A 21,721-nucleotide genomic window follows, 5' to 3' on the forward strand; every position below is an offset into this window, starting at 1 on the left:
ACCAGAGAATTATTTTAATATAACATAATTCATTGAATTTCAGTTATGATTTACTTAACAATACCATCAGCTCACTGGTCAAGTAATCTATTGCACCCTTTCAACCCTGTACATTTAGGGAACTATAAATGATTGTAGATACTGATCTCAATTTTCTTTACAACACCAGTTTAACATAAACCAAAACCCACTGTTCCAGATTAATGTGAAATAGAAATAATCTTTATTCAAACAAACTTAATATAAGCACTTTTGAGTAGTCAAGATTTTTGAATCTATCGCTTATTCGGAACGCAGATTCATCACAAGAAGAATAAACAAGAAACCTGTGTGTTGCTCTTTTAAATAAATATTGATTTACTTATATTTAATTAACAACAAGGATTAGGCGTGCGGCAATCAACATAAAAACCGCTACGCACTTAATCTCCGTTCAATCAGACAACATTGACAGCGCTATGAATTTCAAGTTAGATATTTTCTAAAAAAAAACACTGATTTATAAATGATGACATTTATAAATTTTCAATTTTATAATAAGTTTTTTTATAAAGAAAATATTTTATGACACATTTGATTTCTTTTTCTGGCAAATTGAGTACAGACTCTGGGAGTTTGTTGTAAAACCTTGCGCAATTTCCATAAAACGAATTACTAACTTTCGTCAAACGAACGTGAGTTTAGTAAGCCTACTATTCACTTTATATTTTATCGATGGTATTCGTAGCCACTTCGGCCATCCAACGTTATCGAAGGGCCTCATTCGATATTATCATAACAGTTAACATCGGGTAATATAATAAAATTAAAATCATATAAAATTTAGTTTGAGATACTTTACATACTTAAAATATGAAAGTTGCCACTGACAACTACACATTACATTTCAACATCATGAATTCAGTCTTTGTTATATTTTTCCGCCTTAAGTTGTATCACTTAATTTTTCACACCAGGTACTAGTCAGCATCTCTGCAAACACGGCTGCCTAGCTAATTAGTGAAATACCTGTTAAAACAAAACATTAAAAAAAATGCCACCGCTTGCCCACTATGACTACGGTCTCAACAGATCTGGATTTTATTAGACTCAGCCACCGCTTGCCCGCACAAGGAGCTACGGCCTCAAACTGGTCAAATTCTCATTAGACTCAGCCACCGCTTGCCCACACAAGGAGCTACGGCCTCAAACTGGTCAGATTCTCATTAGACTCAGCCACTGCTTGCCGCCACAAGGAACTACGGCCTCCAACTGAAACACATCAAATATTTTACAACTGGTCATTTTCTCAATGAGGCATTCACCGCTTGCGTACGCAAGGAGTTACGGCCTCCAACTAGTCATATTCTTTATGGTACTATGCTATTTTTACTTCAGCCTCAAGTGCTCTACATTGCAACTCAACTATGGGTTATATGCACTCCCATCAAAATTTACTATTACTTTTTATTCTATTACATATCTTTAAGAACTGGATTTCCTGGTTCCATTTTACTATTTCTCCAACGCTTTAAAGGACTTTATAACATTTAATCATAAGTTAATTCAATTTAATTATGTACCAAATTCGAATTATATATCTGGTTGATATATATCTAGTATCTACCAATTTCTGAACGAACATGCAATATATTACTACCACATACCCTACTCCTATTATTATCTACCAAATCTTGAGTAGCATCAACAAAAAGCGAGTCGTTCGTTGTACGTCGCATTGAGCACACGCGGATCCCCATTTTCTCCGTGAACTAACGTATACGGAACCATCAGCCGCGATCTCAGCGCAATCATCTCATCAGTATATCATCAAATCTAAATCACCATCATTTACCTTAAAATCCATAAATCGTATTCATAGTCATATGATTATTATATTAATCTCATAATTTCATTAAAGTATTGCAAATCATTTTTCATTGTCATATCAACCGCCCGTTTTTTTAGCCATTTTGCTCATAATTCAGCTTGTCATCGATTGTAACTCATCATTGTATCACTAGCATTCCTTAATCTTTCAGATCTATTCGTTCATGTACAACTCTTCACCGCGTATATTTACCGACTATTTTCCATAGAGGTGTATCAAATTTTACCTTGTGATCGTCCTTACTACAATCTTGCAGTGTAACTATCTTGTACACCTCGAGCGCTTTATTCATAATATTTCTAAAGTGTCTGTATACGGTGTCTGGGTTCTATAAATTAGCACCTCTTCTAATTTCCCATTAATTACAACAGACACATAAAATCAATTCTGAAAGGATTAATTTCAATTTAAACTATTTAGTTAGTACAATAGTCAATCCGATTTCTCCAAAGGGCGTTCAGCCACACATACAAGTGCATATAGGTGCTCAGACTAATCTATGGAATCAAATGCCCAGCATTTGATTGCGTTGATCATTACTTATAAAAATTTTAACTTCCGTCGTCGTCAAAGACAACGCTTTAAATTTAATTCAATCTTATTTATCTGATCAATATCAACCAAATATTTGAAAACAACATCACCGTTATTATTATAAACTTCCAATATCTCTACACCTGTAATTTTGTACAATTCAACATTAAAACACCCTCACTTATTTAATACATCCGTTCTCGTATGCTATGCAAGTGACAACATCAATTCTTATATGTTGATGAGTTTACTATTAAAAGCCTTAGTTAACACTTTTATTTTACTTCAACTCAACAGTTATGTCAAAAGTGACAATGGTCTAAATACAACACATCCAATCTCATATTCCAGTCAATTGAGTCAACATGTATACCAACAATTCTTACATGCTCGTTAATTTAGCATTATACGCTTCGATTATATTTTTTTTTTTTTTTTTTCAACCAATTAAAATCTTAATAGATACAATATCTCAAGATTTAACAAAGGTTAACTAGAAATTAATAAAATTGGCAAAACCATCTACAACAGTAATTTATAACTGTAAACTGTAATCTATTGTTAACAATATTTAACTTTCTTATATCTTAACTTTCATTTATATCCTCTAGTAACTTTTCTTATATATTCCTGGGATTAAATTGACAGATATAGCCTTACTTCCACAACTTATATTGTCTCTCATTTTATTTGCATTGGATATAAATGTCTCTTAAAACAGTTATAGGTTCAATAGGATCCTTTCAACTTAAATCTAGTATACCCATGTACACTTTTCAAAACTTTAATGCTCATACATTTAACAACAATCAATTGTCCTTTTGTTTTTGTTTTTCTTTTAACTACCTGTGCTTCTTAAATTTGTATTCACTATAATACCATTATAATTAAAGAACACTGGCTCAGCTCGCAAACATTTTCTCAACAAATAATTCTCTATAACATGTAAACCTTACAACTTAGACCATGCAGTATTTATTTTTCATTCTACATATATACTATTCATAAAGTAGTTTATTATCCATCAGTAAACCATATAAAAATCTCATAAATTACGCCAGTATCCATATTCATAAACCAGCTCGTCCATACTGACTATCCATGTCTCTCTCTATGGAAGTTTGCATACAGTCTTCTCCTGCTGTTTACTTTTTTTTCGTATGGCATCTGCTTATCTTTTTTTTTTTGCTGTCCTACGTTTCTTTTGTCTGTCGTCTCTGCCATTTTCTTATATATATATATATGGCTTATAAATTTTTCATTTCATTATATGGCGTCCTACAATCCAATCAATCACAATACTATTTAAATGTTAAATAGGCATTACTATATGTATTTATACCTGTACATATGATACAATTTTCTTTTGAATCATTACTATTTATATTTTTTTTTTCTTCTATAAATTATACTGATACTGTGCTTGTGAATCACTGTTCATCCCAACGGATACCAACATCTCACTTTCAATCTAAGTTACATTTGCAGTGATTAACTTGTGTTCACAAGATATTGAGGATTTTTCCTATTCTTTTTTTTTTTTTTTAATTATATATTCCTGTCATAGCTATACCGAAATCACCATGCACTGTCCTCTACAGTACAGTAGATTCACAGAAGATAATTGGAAGCTTGCCACAGTATAGAAGTGCTATCTTCATAAAACCGACTAACTTCAGTCTCATCCTCTTTGGTAACAAAGTTATATTAAATAAAACAAACCACATGCTTATAAAAGCATAGCATAAAACACCAACAATCAGGAATTCTCATAAATATATAACGGTTGTATAGAATGGGAACGAATTTCCATGCATGGACAATTATGCAGCCTATTAATAACCACATTACCAAGGTCATCAGCAAAGTTTTCTAGAATATCCATATCTCTTTACTTTCCTAACAATCTTGTCTGTCTGTGTCTCATAATTTTCCTCTATAATAATTTTAAAGCTTATGTACTTTGAATATCTTAACATTGCCTCCCACAGAGACTATTTAATAATAACTAATTAATATACAGAAACTTCATTAGTCAAATCATAAAATATTTTATAATCCTGTAGTCTACAAATACATAGAAGGTAAGTTACATAAACCATTTAAAAATAGTATCCAATTTTTCCTTACTATTTCACCATATCACAGTTTACATGTATTCACTTAATTCTCTCCCATCTGTCCATACCTATATACAACAAAAGAGTGCTATGCACTCATTTATTTCCATTTTCCTGCCATAATATCTGAATTATAAAGTTTATTATCCAAATTTCACAATTCTAGACCACACTGTTTGACACAATCCATGTGCTAACTTCAAGATGAGTTCATTATTAACTCATGAATGCTTTAAATCAGTTATTATCTTCTGATATACATTTATTTATATTAATATTCAATAATATATTCTACTTATTTTTTTTTTTTATTATTTGTACTTCACAAATATATAATACAATTTGAATTTAAACAATGATTTCCTCCTTGGTTCACATTTCAATTCCAATACAGATTTAACAATGAATCTGTCCACTTTATAGTTTCTTAGTACTGTCATTCTACAAATGACACTAAATAATAAAACTCAATGGATAACTTAAGCTCAGATCCTTGCAGCAAATCTTCAGTTCATTAGCTTATGCACTACACAAGATTGGACAATATAGCAATACATTGCAATATATTACAATAGTCTATTTTCATTATTGTGATAACAATTGTCGTATGTTGTACATATTCATATTATAAAATCATGACATTTTGTGCAATTTACTGTATGGAGAGTTATAACTCATCAAAAGGCAAATACTCTCACTGTTGCGACTCAATATATATATCCAAACATTCTGTATGTACACAAATATTAACTTATTTCCAAAAACTTTTATTCATATTCATAACACTAATAGTAAATTTAAAGAAAAGCTTGTTGTCAAGTATTGTTTAGAAAATTCAACAGGTTTCTTGTACAATCAATAATACAATCAAGAGCCAACAACATTCATTTCTGGAGTTACCAAAAGCTTTTCTTTAGGTTAAAAGACAACTTCATAAATTATAAAACTGAACCATGTAAGAATAGTCTTACCTGTAATCTATCACTTTCTAACATGTCACATATTAATGTGGTGCTTATAAATTCCAACACTCACTTACTAAACATTGTCTCAAATGACAAATGTACATAGCTACAGGTACCTGCACAGGACCTTTAAGTACCTTTATTGATCAACAATGGCTGCTAAGGGCCATTCTAATGAATTTCAAGAGAAGCATCAAAGAAGTGAACCAATTGCTCAAACATATAATACATTCAATCTGAGCATACATATAATATATAATTCCAGCATAATATGACACCTTTGAGGAATTGATATCATTTCTAGGTGCTTTTTCAACTCATTAATAATCAATATCATATGATTATGATAACCTTGAGGATCCTAATAGATCTCAATTGGATTTTATACTAAATAATGATTAAATAAGGAACTATTAATAATAATAGTTTACAGTTATTTGGTTTTTTTAACATTGGAGTTTACTACCAATTGTTAGCCATTGCTATATATATAAAATTCAAAACACAGCAAGAAATAAATATAATAATTGTACTATCAGAGTTAAGTAGTATTTTACTGAGAGCTTCACAGCTAATCAAGAGATAGCATCTAAAATGTCTTTAATATCTAATATTATGAAATATAACATGTTATGTTGCTGGTATCAGTTTATGTCAACAATATAATGTGTCTATCTATATTAATATGCTTTATTAATTCATTAATAAACACATATCAAAGTATCAACCAATATAATATATATACATATGACAGTGTCGCAATTTGGGAATATAACCACCATCAAGACATATACCTGGACTATGCCTATGATTGTCATTTATCTGAAATGGGATCATCAAACATATATGTGTACCTATGTAAAGAAATAATAACAATTCTTCAATTCAATTCACGTAGAACAAACACACAAAACTGAACAGTAAGTTTGACTAATTTACTGTGAATTAGCAACAAACTCAGCAATACCATTACACTGTTTATATGTATAACATGGTATGTGTTCTCATGTTCAACCTGTATGTCAACATAGTTAATGTAACTGTTTCTAATCTGTTGATATCCTATTTTATCATAGGCATTAATAACATAACAATAGTTACTCTGTATTTTAAACTAATTAGATAGCCACGTTGTTCTATACTTAATGTATTCATAATACTTCTTTCTTAGGCATATTGTATAATTCAATATCGTTACATGTCATGTCATTATTCTCGCAAGTTATCGTACATACTAAATCTATTTAATATGTAGAAAGCAATTCATCCAAAAGTTCAATAAAACAAGTGAGAAACTGCTTTTAATGGTATGCGTGTTATTAACGTAAATTCACTTACCACAACTTCTAGTCAGAATTACCTTACAGTCGAATTTGTAGGCGGGATTGGTACCGCTTCTGAACTTTTAAAATCACTAGTATCCTGACGACTTAGGCGTAATGCCGGTTAGTCAGGAGAGAAACACTCAATGCCTACAATATTACAATTATCTATCTCTTATTTGTTTTTATAATAATATCAACACTTTCGCTCCAAAACTCCCGCTGCCTCCGTTCAATCGTCCGTCATCCACTTGTCAATGTCACATAGATTACTTTGGCTCTGGCCTCGGACGTTCCGTTTCAGGTTACATGATTATTGACTTTACCATTTTTAATTAATGGTGCGTAACACGATAGTTAACAGTAGTATGTAAATAAAGGTAGCATTTCGATGTTTGCGGTAACGGTGGTTAGTTCTCTAATGTTAAATGCATTAGTGAAATACCGTATTTCAACGCATCGCACCGCATCGCATCGCACCGCAACGCATCGCAACGTACCGTACCGCAAACATTAAGAAGCTATCTTCAAACCCTGAAGTACTTACAACTTATACACGGAGTAAATATTATGTATATAAATAAATTAATGATATATCTATAATACAATACTATCACATAATTTAATTTTTAATTATAACACCAAAATAATTACATATAAATAAAATTTGAGTCTGTTTATAATATTGAAATAACCGGTTTTTACTACATGCATATGAATATAAATACGGTACATACACCAAAATAACATTTTTTACAATTATTGTCTGTCTGTTTGTTCCGGCTAATCTCTGAAATGGCTGGGCCGATTTTGACGGGACTTTTTTTGGCAGGTAGCTGATGTAATAAGGAGTAACTTAGGATACTTTTATTTTTGAAAAATAAACTTAAATTCCACGCGGACGAAATCGCGGGTACAGCTAGTAATAAATATATAGTATATAATATCTATAGTATATAACAATATAGTTATTAATGTAGGCTGATATGAGTGATGGTTGATAACATGAGTCCAGGAGATGAGGTCAGGTCAGTTAGCTCATAGTGACAAATTAATCAGGAATTAATCACGAAAATGTTTAGTAGAGTAATGTGATCAGGTGTAGATTTGACAGGACATTGATAGAAATGGAGTCACTAGTCCCACCACTAATAAAGACCTAACTTCGAAGATTTCGTATCAAATAATTTGATTAATTCTACCCCCAAAGGGATAAAATAGGGGATGAAAGTTTATATGAAACTTTGTGAATTTTAAACCGATCGGGCTGAGACTTTGCATGCATAAAGCTACTATGACGTAGGCATCCCCTAAGAAAGGATTTTGATAAATTCCACCCTTAAGGGGATAAATTAACGCGAGCGGAGCCGCGGGCAAAAGCTAGTAAGGTATAAAGTGTAGATAATTTATTACTAAGTGATGAGAGGTAATTTATTAATTCCAAGTACGTTGTTACAAAATGTTTTTAATGATAATTGTATTCGATTGCGACAAATCCAACGTCGTATTAAGTGTCGGTAACTGGACTCTTAATGAATTACATAATTTTAATATTTTTTGTAATACTTTTCTTCATTATAAATGGAATAATATTTATTCAAATAAACTTAATTATTTATAAGAATTTGTTTTTTTTCCCTACGCCATATTCAAATGACCAAGTAAATATAAATTTACATTAATTGAAAAATGTTTACGTAAGCATAGGAGGAGGGGGTAAGAGCTTTGCTTACTTTTGCTGACAAGGGGGATGGGGGGGGGGGGGTAAATAATTGTAATAAATGTGCTTACGTAATACTTGAACGGACTATTTACAAAATTGAAAATTTTGTTTGTTTACGTTATTAATCCCAGAAACTACTTGTACTTAAAAAAACATGGTGTTAGCCTGAGAAGGCTATAATTATGTAATATTATGCTACAGCAAATAGTAACGAAGTATCAGTGAAAATTTTTCAAAAATTTGCTGTCATGCTTAAACATAAAAAAGGATAAAATAGAGAGTAAATAGAGAGTTTAAGTAGAGTAGAGAGAGGCTTAAATAGAGAGTAAGTCAGATGACTTACTCTCTATTTAAGCATATCATCTTTCACATAGTTCAATCATATGTTTTACGAAGTGACATCTAATTGTGGGCAAGAAGATCAGAATGATATTTTAAAAGAATGTGTTCATAATGCGTCTAAAATGGACTATGTCATCCAAATAAGAGCAAGAAATATTAAGAAGCAGGTGGACCAGGACAACCTTACTTTATAGACAAACCAGAACAGAGTTCTCTGGCGCAGATGTACAGTGAGACTCGACCCCAGATATATTGGGAACATGGACTGAAAGAGTGCTAAATATCCTACAACAATAAATGCTTTAAAATTTAAGTCTGACGTAGATATTTGTTACAGGGGTGAGCTGCTGCGTATCCTCGACAGTGCGGTACTGGCACGCGAGCTGGTGGGGGGCGCCGGTCAGAGAACTCCACAGGACACTGTGGGGTTCCTTGCCAGAAATCCTTGCTTCTAGTCACCTAAAATTTACCAGGTACCTAATTAGATCTGATTAACCACAGTTCATCAATCATTCAAATATAATGTTTAATTATGTTTCTAACAAAAATAGGTTATTGAGGATTTCCTCAATACTAGGTCTGGGTGTGGTCTAGGTATATTTTGTATGTATTAAAAAAAATCTAAGTATTTATATCAGTTGTCTAGGACCCATAACACAAGCTCTGCTTACCGTGGGACTAGATGGCGCTGTGTTAATTGTCCAGGGTTATTTATTTATTTATATATACTTTCATATGTATACATACGGCTTGTTTTAAAAATTAAACCTACCGCTACAAGTAATTTAAGCATTCATTCCAAAAGGAAAAATCTAAATTTATTTATTATGGATGAAAATAGAAAACAAGAAAATCTGATTCTAAAACCACCCATTTAAAAATAAACTTTATCGCTTATTGCTAAATTATCACGAGTTATAATTATACATGAACAAATACAAGGAAGGTAGTGAAGCATGGCGCCTACTGGTACGGTACAGTTAGGACAATAAATATTAATTATTCTCACCATTGAATTGACACTGTGCTTATAAACATTACTTTATCAACACTGGGTACAACGAGGAACTCGGTTACTGAACTATGCTATTGGGCCTTTCAAACAGAACTTCTTGACCATTGAGGTATTAGTACAAAGGTATGTAGAGAAACTATGAGCAGGTTCGCATTTCGGCCGAGTCCGTGCATTTTTGTTTCATTTTGCTGACTATACCGAATCTGTAGGTACAGTTTATTTACATGTATTCAATTATTTAAATGAGAGGTTCCTGAATTAGGCATTACAGTGTTGATTTTTTACTAACCACATACACGCCTTGTCAAAACGAAAAATGCGAATCGCAATGCGTATAATCCATCTACGTGAGCTTATATTTCCAGGATTATTTATTTTTGTAGTAGCATAATACAATAGTAATATTTAGTACGTATAATCAAAGTACACCAGTCATTAATGTAATTGAAAATAAATTTTACTTTGATTTGACATACATATATGCGTGTAACTGACTCATGACTAGAGAACTGTAGTGTAAGTGCCACAATTAAGTAGAATAACGACTGCAAATATTTTGCATCAATATCATCGTCTTGTGTATTAACTTTACAAATAAAAGCGTCGTAAAACGTCATTTGCGAGTTCGTGCTAATAGGTGTTTGCGTATTTGCTTTTTGCCAGACTCTAGGTTTAGCGCCTTAACGCTATAAAAAAAGTTTTGGGGACACTGACGTATAACATTAATAGATTTTAAACGTTGGTACCTATTGACGGACCAAACATGTAACTTTCTACCAGGTTACGCCTACCTATGTCTTAAGCATCCCTTTGATGATTTGATGAAACATTTTCTTTGCAGGCGTCAATGTAATAATAGCTGTAACAGCGTCTTGTATATGTTTCTTTCTACAACTGATCTAACGGTTTAATACATCGCCTCGCTTCCGATGGACGCAAGTTTGATCCCTGCACAAAATGTTATTTATTAGTATATACTTATATTTTCGTTAGTATTTTATATGTATATTATATATTTTATTCCAAAAAGCATACATCTAAGTAACACAAGCTCTGTGTAGTTTGAGAGCAGATGGCGCTGTGTGAGTTGTCCTGGGATATTTATTATTAACTAACTGTAGAAGCGACTTCATCCGCGTGGAATTAACCTTTATTTTTCTAAAATAAAAAAAAAAGTCAGATTAAAAACTTACAAATAAAAATAAGAGATACTGTTTTAATACAGCTGGAGAATATTTTAAGTAAGAACGAAACATGGCACGCTTTGTTTAATATTCACCTAACATCACAACCTACCGGCTCCACTACTCAAATTTACGCGCGGTTTCCAAAAACAGGACAATTTTGCGTCCCAGTGTTCCCAGTGTTTTCGGGGACCGGAACTCGTATTTATAAAAAGGGACAGTCCCGTTCAAAACGGGACGTGTGGTCACGTTAGTCTACACCCACATTGTAATCTAATCATATTAACATCATAGATATAATAAAAATGTTAGATATTTTAGAGCCTACCTGAAATTGATACATATTTTTTCTATGATTATTTTTTTCAATAATATTTATTCTGACATAATATTTCTAATTGGATTTATGTGCCTTATGATAATTTTAAATACATGCCTAAAGTTGTTATATAAAGTTGACTATAGCAGTTCGTGATCTTGCCTAAAAAACGTAATAAGAATGGGTTTTTAGAAACCAAACCAATAGGTCTCGTGCTGTTTGACAATTTGATCTTCTATTGATTCATAATGATTTATATAAATATAACAAATACGTGTTACTATTTGACATAAAGTTACTGTTTACCATTCCCAAAATAGTCGATACTGAACCTAAATACACCAGCTTACGGCATATGAACATATTCAGCGAGAATTATTGTAAATGTCTTGTGAAGCCCAAATACAGTTACGGGGCCGTGACCTAATAATATGTTTGACAAATATGTTTCTTTTTCACGTGTACATGCTGTTTATGTTTTAAATTTCACTGTAAATTAACTTGTGTTTTAGTATTTACTCTCTCTGTTTTTGCAACTTTTTTTGTTGCAGCTCTGATCGTAGCGTGATGTTACCTAGACCTATAGTTTTCTTCGACATATAGGCTATCCAACACAAAAAAGAATTTTGTAAATCGGTTCAGTAGTACTGGACATTATAATAATAATAATTTTAACATACAAGTGTAATTGTGCCATCTGAACTAGTATAAAATTATACTGTATCTCACTTATACTGTATCTCATTATCCCTAACATACAAAGTTGCATAGCCTATTTTATTTTACCACCTTGAAAGTTTTTTACAAACTGTGAATGTCATATTTATTTATATTTATCAACAGCGAAAAAAATAAGTTTCAAACTTCTACCTTTAAAAATGACCATACTTACATACAACCTTTCATCGCCTCTTTCAATACATGACAACCCTTTTATCGCATTAAAAAGTAGCTTATATCCTTTCTCAGAGTCTAGACTAGAGGTTCCCAAACTTTTTTGTGGTGTAGAGCCCTTGGTTTTGGGTAGACCCCCCATTCTTACCTGGCATTGATTTTTTGTAAATTTGTAATTGTAGTAAAGTTTAGTGTTAAAAACAACAAGATGTCCGCTGTCGTAGACCTTACAGTTTGTCATAGACCACTTTGGGAATCACTGGACTATCTGTGTGATTTAATTTAAATCGGTTCAGTAGTTTTGGCGTGAAAACGCGACAGACAAACAGAGTTACTTTCGTATTTACAATATTATTAAGGAATGAGGATAATATTATACAACTTGTTTGTCAATGCAGTAACAATAAAACATGTTTACGAATATTTAAACCCATTGTTTTAACGAACAATTGTTTATGTATATTAATGAGGTTTACACTAAATAGTTAAATTTAATTCTGAAATGGTTAATACCTGCTATTGGTTGTCTATTTATATTTTAAACTAGCTGTACACGCGACTTCGTCCGCGTGGAATTAAAGTTTATTTTTCTAAAATAAAAGATTTTTTTAAAATAACAGTCGTCTAAGTTACTCCTTATTAGATCAACTATCTGAAAATAAAAGTCTCGCCAAAATCGGTCAAGCCATTTCAGAGATTAGCCGGAACAAACAAACAGACAAAAATTGTATAAAACGATATTTTGGTATATGTACCGTGTTTGTATTCATATGCATGTAGTAAAAAAGGGTTATTTTAATATTACAAGCAGAAACTTCAATTTTATTTATATGTATAGATAATGAAGATATTGTAATATTGAATGCATGTTCGCTGTTAATTTATGTACATGTAACTTGTTATGTACAACACCAAACTTAACTATAACTTTATTATTGTGTCACTATTTATCCATAGTTTTTTATTATCTATTATTACATATATTAATTTGTAATTTTTAATATATACACTGTTTTAAACTTTTTTCAAAATTGTTTACATTTGCACACACTTAAACGATATTTACTAACATAATTATATTAGTGGGCGAGGAATCGAACCCGCGATGGTCGCGTGTTCGATTCCTCGCACGACACAAACGTTTGTATTCATGAATATGATTGTTTGTATAGGTCTGGATGTCTTCTATATATATTATGTATGTATGTATTTACAAAAAAATCGAAATGTTTACATCAGTTGTCTAGCACCCATAACACAAGCTCTGCTTACTGTGGGACTAGATGGCGCTGTGTTAATTGTCCAGAGAGTTATTTATTAGAATAGAATAGAAAATCATTTATTCAAATAAACTTCATTTAAGCACTTTTGAATAGTCAAAAATTTTTTTTTAAATCTACCACTTATTCGGAAAGCTGTCTCATCACAAGTAGAATAAGCTAGATACTTGTGTGTTACTCTTTTAAATAATCCTTGTAAGTTCACATTTTACAAGTCGAAACGTGTGAATACAAACTACTAACCAGCACTAATTTATTTAGGCGCAAATATAAAAACACAATAAGATTAAATCAGTCGTAGTGATAAGAGCAGAAGCCTAAGTAGAAAACGGTTATATCAATATTACAAACAGATACTCCAATTTTATTTATATGTATAAACAACGTGGCAAGGCTACCGCCGCGCCGTCACTCTACTTAATTTAATTTTGTTATTATTGTAATTTATCATTCACTAGCTACTCGACCCGGCTTCGCACGGGTGTACATGTATTATATATATAAACCTTCCTCTTGAATCACTCTATCTATTAAAAAAACCGCTTCAAAATCCGTTGCGTAGTTTTAAAGATTTAAGCATACATAGGGACGGACAGACAGCGACAGCGACTTTGTTTTATAATATGTAATGACTATAATACTGTGCTCGCGGTTTCATTCGCGTGAAATTTATAGCCTTCGTTTTACTCTGATGTACAAGCTATATTATTATAAAGAGTCGTTAAAATTCGTTCCGTAGATATTGTGTGAAAGAGTAATTAACAGTCAGGTATACTCATAAACTTTCGCGTATATAATATTATTATGATTATGACTAGCCGCTCGAACTGACTTTACGTAGCTGTAGTATCTAATGAAGAAAGGAATACCAAATCTGTTCTTTATAACATGAACAACTTTGAACGTCAATATATCAATTGTATTAAATTTTAATAAAAAATAACGCTATTCGGTATGATTTTCGATCATCTTTATCAAATAAACCGTGTACTTCACTTCCAATTGCAGTTGTTCAAATCCTAAATCATTTATTCATGTAAGCCATTTCAGTCGCTTGTGAACGTCAAATAATTTGTATTATATTTTTTCCCTACCGTCCAGTATAGAGATTCAATGGAGAAGAACTGGCAAGAAACTCAACTGATTTTTTTTTAATCAGTTTATTTACATTCCGGTGTTTCCCAATTAGTGGAACGCGGGTACGCGTTACCCCAGGGGTACGTGTGGCTATCAATAAAACAAACATACACACACACTCACAAACATTCACATTTATAACATAATAATGTGATTGCTACAATAAGAAGTACGCAAGGTTTGAGGTCTTTGTTTGAAGTGGTACACAAAAACTATTTGGAAACCACTGTATTATTCCATTCAAATTGTTTTAAATAAATAAACATTTTTTCATATGGAAATTCATCCGCGTGCGCTATCGGGGACCGGATGAATTTAGCCCAGTTACTTAGAAGTGGATTTACATCTTGTTCATCATATTAGGACATTTTAGACGCTTATGAACGTTAAATGTATTGTATTATAATTCATCCCTACCGTCCAGTTCAGTATATAGATTCAATTGAGAACTGGCAAGAAACTCAACTATAGTCAATTACTTTGTGTTCTAATATAGGTGTCTATGTCTAACATTAAATGAAAATCCCGTGCATGAACCACTATTGTCATGTTCTAACATGATAAATATGCATACATACGTTCTACAGTTGATTTTAATTTATATACATCTACTAGCTGTCCCGGTAAACCTTGTTTTGCCATATACATTTAAGTACTAATGTCGCTATTAAAAATAGGGGTTGGTGGTAGATGGGTGAAAATTTAGGGTTGTATGTAATGTTTAATGCCACATTATAAAAGAGTAAAAATAAAAAATGTATAAAATTTTAAATAAAATGTTAGAGGTGGCCAATCCTTACCACTTAGGGATATGAAAACTAAATATTAGCCGATTCTGTTTCGAATCTGCATATAAAATGTCATAAAAATCGTTCAAGCCATTTCGGAGGAGTATGGTAACATTATGACACAAGAATTTTATATATAAGATATATATTTATTACAAATTTTTATTATAATAGTTAAACATACTGTACATCATGTACACCTTGACCTATGTACAGAGCGATGCATGAATAATGTATGGAAAAAAAACATGTCAGCTAAATTGACAGGTAGCTGATTTTTTTTCTTGGGACGTTTTTTTTTACTTGATTCTCCATCTAAACAATTAGTAAAGATACCTACTCGCATAATAATCTGTAGATGCCATTAAAAAAAGATGTCGCTATACGTACGTAAAATTAATTGCAGATATTAACGTTGTTTTTTTAATGGACGAAAATGATGATGAGTGTGTTTTGTAAAACATGAATACCCATACATTAATATACATGGATACTAGCTGTACCCGCTTCACCCGCGTGAAATTTATAGCCTATATGTTATCCTGATGTATAAGCTATATTACTGTAAAGTTTCATCAAAATCCGTTCAGTAGTTTTTGCGTGAAAGAGTAACAAACATCCATCCATACTCACAAACTTTTGCGTTTATAATATTGATAAGATTAATGTTTTGCAAAACTCTCTTTTTAAAAACATATATATATATATACTAGCTGTCCCGGCAAACGTTGTTTTGCCTTAAAATAAATATAATACTCAATACGCTCACAAAATTTCATGAGAATCGGTCAAGCCGTTTCGGAGGAGTATGGGAACGAAAACTGTGACACAAGAATTTTATATATAAGATATGACAGTGGATATGGAAGGAAGGGATATACCTGAAACAGGCATTACTATGCTTTCCAGGTCACCCCAACAATGTATTATTATTCTATTCAAATGGTTTTAATATAAATAAATATTTTTTTCATATTTATCATTTCCTTATAGAAATTTACATCTTTAACCTCTGAAATGGCAATGCACGAGTGTTACCATAGGATAAATAAACGTTACATGATATAAAATAAAGTCGCTACCGCTGTCTGTTCGTTGTTAAATCTTTTATACTATTCAACGGATTTTAATACAGTTTTTAGCAATAGATGTAGTAATTTTATATGTATAATATATACATATTATAGAAAAATCGCGGGTACAGCTAGTATACTAATTATTACTAACTATGAATAAATAAATAATAAATTCGAACAGCTCACACAGCTCCATCTAGTTCCAAGCTAAGCAGAGCTTGTATTGTGTGTACTAAACTAAAGTAAAAAAACTTTATTAAAATATAAAAACCACCCCACAGACAAATACAGACAATCATACTCATAAATATAAATTATTGCATCGTGCGAAGAATCGAACAGGCGACCATCGAAAGTAAAACGGTACCAAACCGCTAGACCGCAGTAACTATTTAAAACAAATAGTATTTATTTAGTTTTAAATTAACAGAAATATATAATTACAGGAGCAACTCCCACGACGAGAGACTGATGAGGTTGTCAGCAGAGGAGCCCCTCCAACTGGGCGCTCCGCCGCGGAACTGCTACCCCCTAGTGGTGATACTGGCCAGGGACCAGAGAGACACTGGTGAATTAAGGCCTGATGATACTGTGAGTAATATTAACTCTCGCAAAATACTAACTTATATTTGCGACTATTTATATAATTTACTAGCTGATGCACGCAACTTCGTCTGCGTTTCAGTTCCCCACCTTTTGTAATATTTTTCATTGCAGCTCCGCTCCTATTGGCCGTAGTGTAATGTTATATAGCTTAAAGCCTTACTCGACATATGGACTATCCAACACAACAAAGATTTTTCAATTCGTACCAGTAGTTCCTAAGAACAGCGCTATCAAACAAACAAACTCTTCAGCTTTATAATATTAATATAGTAATTTTGAATACACAAATAAAGGTGACGGACTTATCACATTGAGGCATTTTCTCCCAGTCAGAGTTTTATGTGGGTAGTACATTTAATATAGGTTCATTCTTTAATAATTTAAGAGCTGTGCTCTTGTCGGTGGATCTCCCGCCACCTTCCACGATCTTCTATCAGTCCTTTTAGCTGTTGATACGACACGACTCCAACTTTTTCTTTAACTTGCTTGATATAGCTGTGTATTGGTCTTCCCGTTCCTATGTATATATAATAAAGTAACTATATAAATTACTATTTAACTTTGAAATAAGAAAAAGAATTACTCTGATTTTGGGAAAGATATTGGAGTAATTTAGATTTAAAATTTGTGTTTCGATCCGTTTTACCTTTTTAAAGTATTTAAAATAAATAATAAATACAAATACTTTGCTGACAAATAGAAAAGAAGTTTTTTATTTCTGTTAATTACAACTATTTTATAGTTTTTATCAACAAAATGAGGTCTCATGGGCTAACAAAATATGAATTTGGTTGCGCCTTTTTTTATACTACGATGGTGGCAAGCATACGGCCCATCTGATGTTAAATGATTACCGTAGCCTATGGACGCTTGAGACACCAGGGGTGTCACGTGCCAGTTACCTACCCTAAAAAGCATTTTATGCGCTGCATTTTATGGCAAGAAGAAATCATTCCAGTCCTTTGTTTATGATATTTTATTTTTAGTGGAATGATTAACTAACTGTTAGCTGACTTTACTTAAACTAAAATAGCATATTTGTACTGATAAGTCATCGCTGTTTATTTTTACATATTCGTGCTATCAGCTGGCGTTTAATATTGTTATTTAATGTAATACTAAAAAAACACTACTACTAAATGCAACTAGAGCTAAAGCTACTAAATGCAAATAAAACTAAATGTATCAAATTTACTCTCCCCAATGTGTAGATTCAAAAATCGTATTGGGCAATAAATCTATTAATTTTGTTGACGATACTGTATTTCTAGGTATCACATTAGATTCCAAGTTGCAATGGGGTGCTCATATTACTAAATTGGCGAGTACTTAGTTCTGCCGCTTACGCGGTAAGAAGAATTAGACAATTAACAGACGTGGCAACGGCTAAACTTGTCTATTTTAGCTATTTCCATAGCATTATGTCGTATGGTATTTTGTTATGGGGCAAAGCAGCTGATATAAATACAATATTTACTTTACAAAAGAGGGCCATTCGCTCCATTTATGGTATGGGTTCCAGGGAGTCATTGCGAGAGTGTTTTAAGGAATCAAATATCCTCACCGTTGCTTCTCAATACATTTATGAAAATATCATCTATGCCAGAAGGAATATAGACAGTTTCAAAAGAGTTAGTGATTGCACTAATAAAAGCTTACGTAACAATAACAAACTGATTTTACCTAAATGTCGTTTGGCTAAAGTTAGTAATTCGTTTTATGGCAATTGCGTAAGGTTTTACAATAAAATACCAGAGTCTGTTATAAATCTGCCAGAAAAAAGATTTAAATGTCAAATAAAACAGTTCCTTTGCAAAAAAGCTTACTATAAAATTGAAGAATTCGTTAACGATAATAATGTTTTTATAGAAAAACTTTAAATCTATAGCACTGACAATATTATCTGATTACATTAATAATGAGTGCGTAGCGACTTCTATGTTGATTATCGCATGCCTCTTACTTGTTATACTGTAATTATTTATATAAAAAAAAACATCTATTAAAAAGAGCAACACACAAGTTTCTTGCTCATTCTTCTTGTGATGAATCTGCATTCCGAATGAGTGGTAGAATCAAAATATGACTATTCAAAAGTGCTTGTAATGAGTTTATTTGAATAAAGATTATTTCTATTTCTATTTCTATTTCTAACACATTTTGGTTAATGAAATAAATTTATTATTATTAATTAAAAACATGTTATTAATTTCCTTCATCACTATATGTTTGTTATTTTGTTTAGTTTTCTCCTGTATGCATATTATCTACCTGTTCATTTTTCAATCCGTTTCACTAAGGTTGCCTTGAAAAGATTGCTTCCAGCAATAAGGCCGCCATATTGTAACTATACATGTCCTTTAATATATTGTTTATGTCTTTTTCTTTACTGTGTGTTACAAATAAAGTATATTCTATCATGATCTCCATCAAGATCTCATCATGAGGATGATTATGGGCTACCTTTTTTCCACATTAACAGCAAGATTTCAACTAAATATTTTACTTAAATCTCCATTACTTGCAGGTGGCGCTGGTAAGCGTGGTCCACATAAGGGACGATCAGTGTCCGCTACCCAGCGGAGTTATCGCCCAGTATTTGAAACAGGCCAACGGCCACCTATCATGCTTAAAGGTAACATAAAATATATTAATATTATAACCGCGAAAGTTTGTGAATATGGATAGATATAGGATTTTTTTTTAAATTTAAGGACTTTTGTACCATCTAAGTACATGTCAGTCCCATTGTACCCTAAAACCAATCGCTCCATTACCTCACCAGTGAACAAATTGCCTTAGCCGCACCGCACCGCCCGAAGGATCGGCTAAAACAGTTTGTATGGCACCAACATCTAATATATTTATTCCATGGTCTCACGTTATTCCATGTCGTAGACTCTCGTTCCTGACACACTCCATCAGCAAATGATATACATCCTCCGTTGTACCACATACTTCACAATTTTATGAATTGCTTTTTTTTCATACCTGATGATAAAAAGCAATTCACTAAATTGCAAACTTTGCCGATGGATAATGTCCAGCAGGTATGAAAAAAAAGCAATTCACAAAATTGCAGACTTTGTAAGTTTGCATACCTAATGAAAAAAAGCAGTTCACAAAATTGCAAACTTTGCCGATGGATAATGTCCAGAACGGACATTATCCATCGGCAAAGTTTGCATACCTGATGAAAAAAAGCAATACACAAAATTGTGAAGTATGTGGAGGATGGATGAATTGTTACAGGAAACTATTGAACGGATTTTTAAGAGACCTTACAGTAAAATAGTTTATATATTAGAATAACACATAGGCTACACGGGTATCATAGTCTCATGGGTGCCTATGGGCTTGTACTCCTATATATTATTACATACTGTGATTGTGAGAGGTGACACGGATTGGCTTTTCTTTTATCTTTGTATTTTTTTTCCTTTTGATACTGTTATTGTAACTGATTTTGGTTTTTGTGAGCATTGAATGTAATTAAATAATATTGTAATTCATTTTATATATGTATGTATATTTGTGTATCCTAGATCGTATTTAATATATATTTTGTTTTTGTTTAATTTCTATGTATCTGTATATAGTAAAAAAACCCGCATCTTAGTTATTTTAATGAGTATTGGGGGCTGCCTGAGACCCAGCGCTGTATAGGTGCACCTCATTAAGGTTGTGCTTATATTAGCAACAGCTGAGGCAGCTCCTATTGCCAACTTTCTATGTTATTATTTATTTCTTATTTTGTGTCTTATTGTAAATTGTATTATTTGTGTTATGTTGGCAATAAATCAATTATCTATCTATCTATAAATACACGCGGGTGAAACCGCGGGCTGTTATAATTATAATAGTGATTTTATTGATACCAATTTTACATAGTTGTTCTCATAAACATTCTTATTAAATATACATTTCAGAGAATTGACTAGTAGTATCTAAAACAGCTCGAGTCAATATAAAATGTATACACTATATATTAGCTCTGCTTCAATTGGGACCAGATGACGTTGTATGAATTATCCATGGTTATTATTTACTCTCTTATTTATATTATAAATGCGAAAGTTTGTGAGTATAGATGGATGTTTGTTACTCTTTCACGCAAAAACTGCTGAACGGATTTTGATGATATAGCTTATACATCAGAATAACTTATTATTGACTATAATTTTCATGCGGGAAACCGCTAGTTACTTATAATTTCGTTTCATATTTATATATGATTTAGATCGCCTTTCTATTACTCTCTAACTTTGAAATGTACTTCAAAACACATTTTTATGATTTTTTTTTTGTATGATAATGGAATGGTGCACCCACCTGCGCTAACGGTTTACGCTGGCAGGGCAAATAATGTATTTTAGTATTGTCACGATGGTCAGTTGTCTGACAGTATCCATAATACAAGCTCAATCCCCTTTCCCCCCCATTTTTATGATTATGTACGTAGTTACAAAATAATGTATTTTAGTATTTATGTCAGTTGTCTAGTGTCCATAATACAAGCTCTGCTTAGCTTGGGACTAGATTTCGC

General features: G+C 32.1%; 1 protein-coding gene across 1 annotated transcript in view; it reads left to right on the top strand.

Moving 5' to 3' along the window:
- LOC131843406 (cell growth regulator with RING finger domain protein 1-like) overlaps positions 1-21,721 on the top strand; it is a 49,654-nt gene that overhangs the window by 19,321 nt on the left and 8,612 nt on the right. The window contains exons 3-5 of the mRNA XM_059192041.1: positions 9,214-9,349; positions 17,016-17,160; positions 19,703-19,810. Of these exons, the coding sequence (XP_059048024.1) occupies positions 9,214-9,349; positions 17,016-17,160; positions 19,703-19,810 (389 nt within the window). The remainder of the gene's footprint in view (positions 1-9,213; positions 9,350-17,015; positions 17,161-19,702; positions 19,811-21,721) is intronic.

This window comes from Achroia grisella, unplaced genomic scaffold (assembly GCF_030625045.1).
Source record: "Achroia grisella isolate CSIRO2021 unplaced genomic scaffold, CSIRO_AGI_Agris_v1 utg1086, whole genome shotgun sequence".
NCBI classification, from domain to species: Eukaryota; Metazoa; Arthropoda; class Insecta; order Lepidoptera; family Pyralidae; genus Achroia; species Achroia grisella.